General features: G+C 53.6%; 1 protein-coding gene across 1 annotated transcript; it reads right to left on the bottom strand.

The window, feature by feature from the left end:
* Tco025E_10061 (Tcoingi protein) lies at window positions 1–1,152 on the bottom strand (the record flags this gene model as incomplete). Its single annotated transcript, XM_029376852.1, has 1 exon — window positions 1–1,152. A coding segment is annotated over one exon (1,152 nt), but the record flags the coding sequence as incomplete, so codon positions are not given.

Genomic DNA, 1,152 nt, shown 5'->3' with positions numbered 1-1,152 from the left:
CAGAGTGTTCCGCAACCCCCGTTCCATAGCGACACACTCCGCTCTATAGCTGCAAGCCAGGATGCCCGCACCTGACACTCTCCGAACGGAGTGACCCGTCTTATTGTACAATATGGCGCCTGCACCAGAGGAGTTATCCAGTTTGACTGAACCATCCGTCCAGAGCTGATAGTCCGCATTGCGAAATCGATTCACTCGAACCATCGTGTGTTTGTACTTTTCGGCTTCTGGAGCGTCAGCCTTTAACCCGCCCGGAGGTGTTACATTGAAGAAGGGGCGCGCGGCTAGACGGAGGGTAGAGGCGTAGTGGCGCTTATGGAAGTCATCTACGGTTTCATACGTCCCTTCCACCTTCTTTAATGCAGCGCGGACAGTGTGATCAGAAGGGACTAGCCGTTCCGCTGTCGCTGCATGTATGCCTCCCCGCACCTTCGCTTGTAAGTAAAACTCCAAGGCCTTGTATGTGGCGTAGGCGTCGATTGTACACAGTCGGGCCTCCTTGAGAATGTCATGGCGGTTGGCGTTGCCCGGCACTCCCGCTATCACATGGGCTGCTCGCGCCTGCAGTCGTTCCAAGGCATCGCGAGAGGAAGGTGATGCGAGAAACCACCATACAGCGATGCCATAGCAGACACGAGCGCGAATGAGGGCCATGTAAAAGGCACGCAGTGTTTCTTTGGATGGACCCCATTCCGGTGAGGCAATAGCGCGCAGCTGAAGGAGCTTTCTATTGCCCGAGTCCATCTTCTCACGTACGTGCTTGCCCGCACCTTTATGGGGTTGCAGAATATACCCCAATAATTTGGGAGTTCGGGTTTCCCGTAGCTGCTTCCCCTGCACTGTGAGAACCAGACTATTGGCGTACCGAACCCCAAAGAAGGTGTACTGCGTCTTCTCTACCGACACCTCCATGAAGTTCTCTTCGGACCACTTCGAGGTGCAGTCTAAGCCTTCTTGCAACACGTACTGAATATATGCTCGGTCCGAGTGTCGACAAATCAGCGTTAGATCATCCGCAAAGAAACCGTGTGCGAGATTGGGAATTGCATTGAGTCGCACACTTAAGGAGTCTATTGCTATGATGAAGAGCAGTGGGCCTAGTACAGAACCCTGAGGAACACCACATGTGAGCTTTACATCCTTGGAGTAGGT

Source organism: Trypanosoma conorhini, assembly GCF_003719485.1.
Source record: "Trypanosoma conorhini strain 025E chromosome Unknown Tco_14.4_contig_01442, whole genome shotgun sequence".
Classification (NCBI taxonomy): domain Eukaryota; phylum Euglenozoa; class Kinetoplastea; order Trypanosomatida; family Trypanosomatidae; genus Trypanosoma; species Trypanosoma conorhini.
The sequence above is the reverse complement of the archived record's forward strand: the minus strand, read 5'-3'. Positions and strand labels throughout refer to the sequence as shown.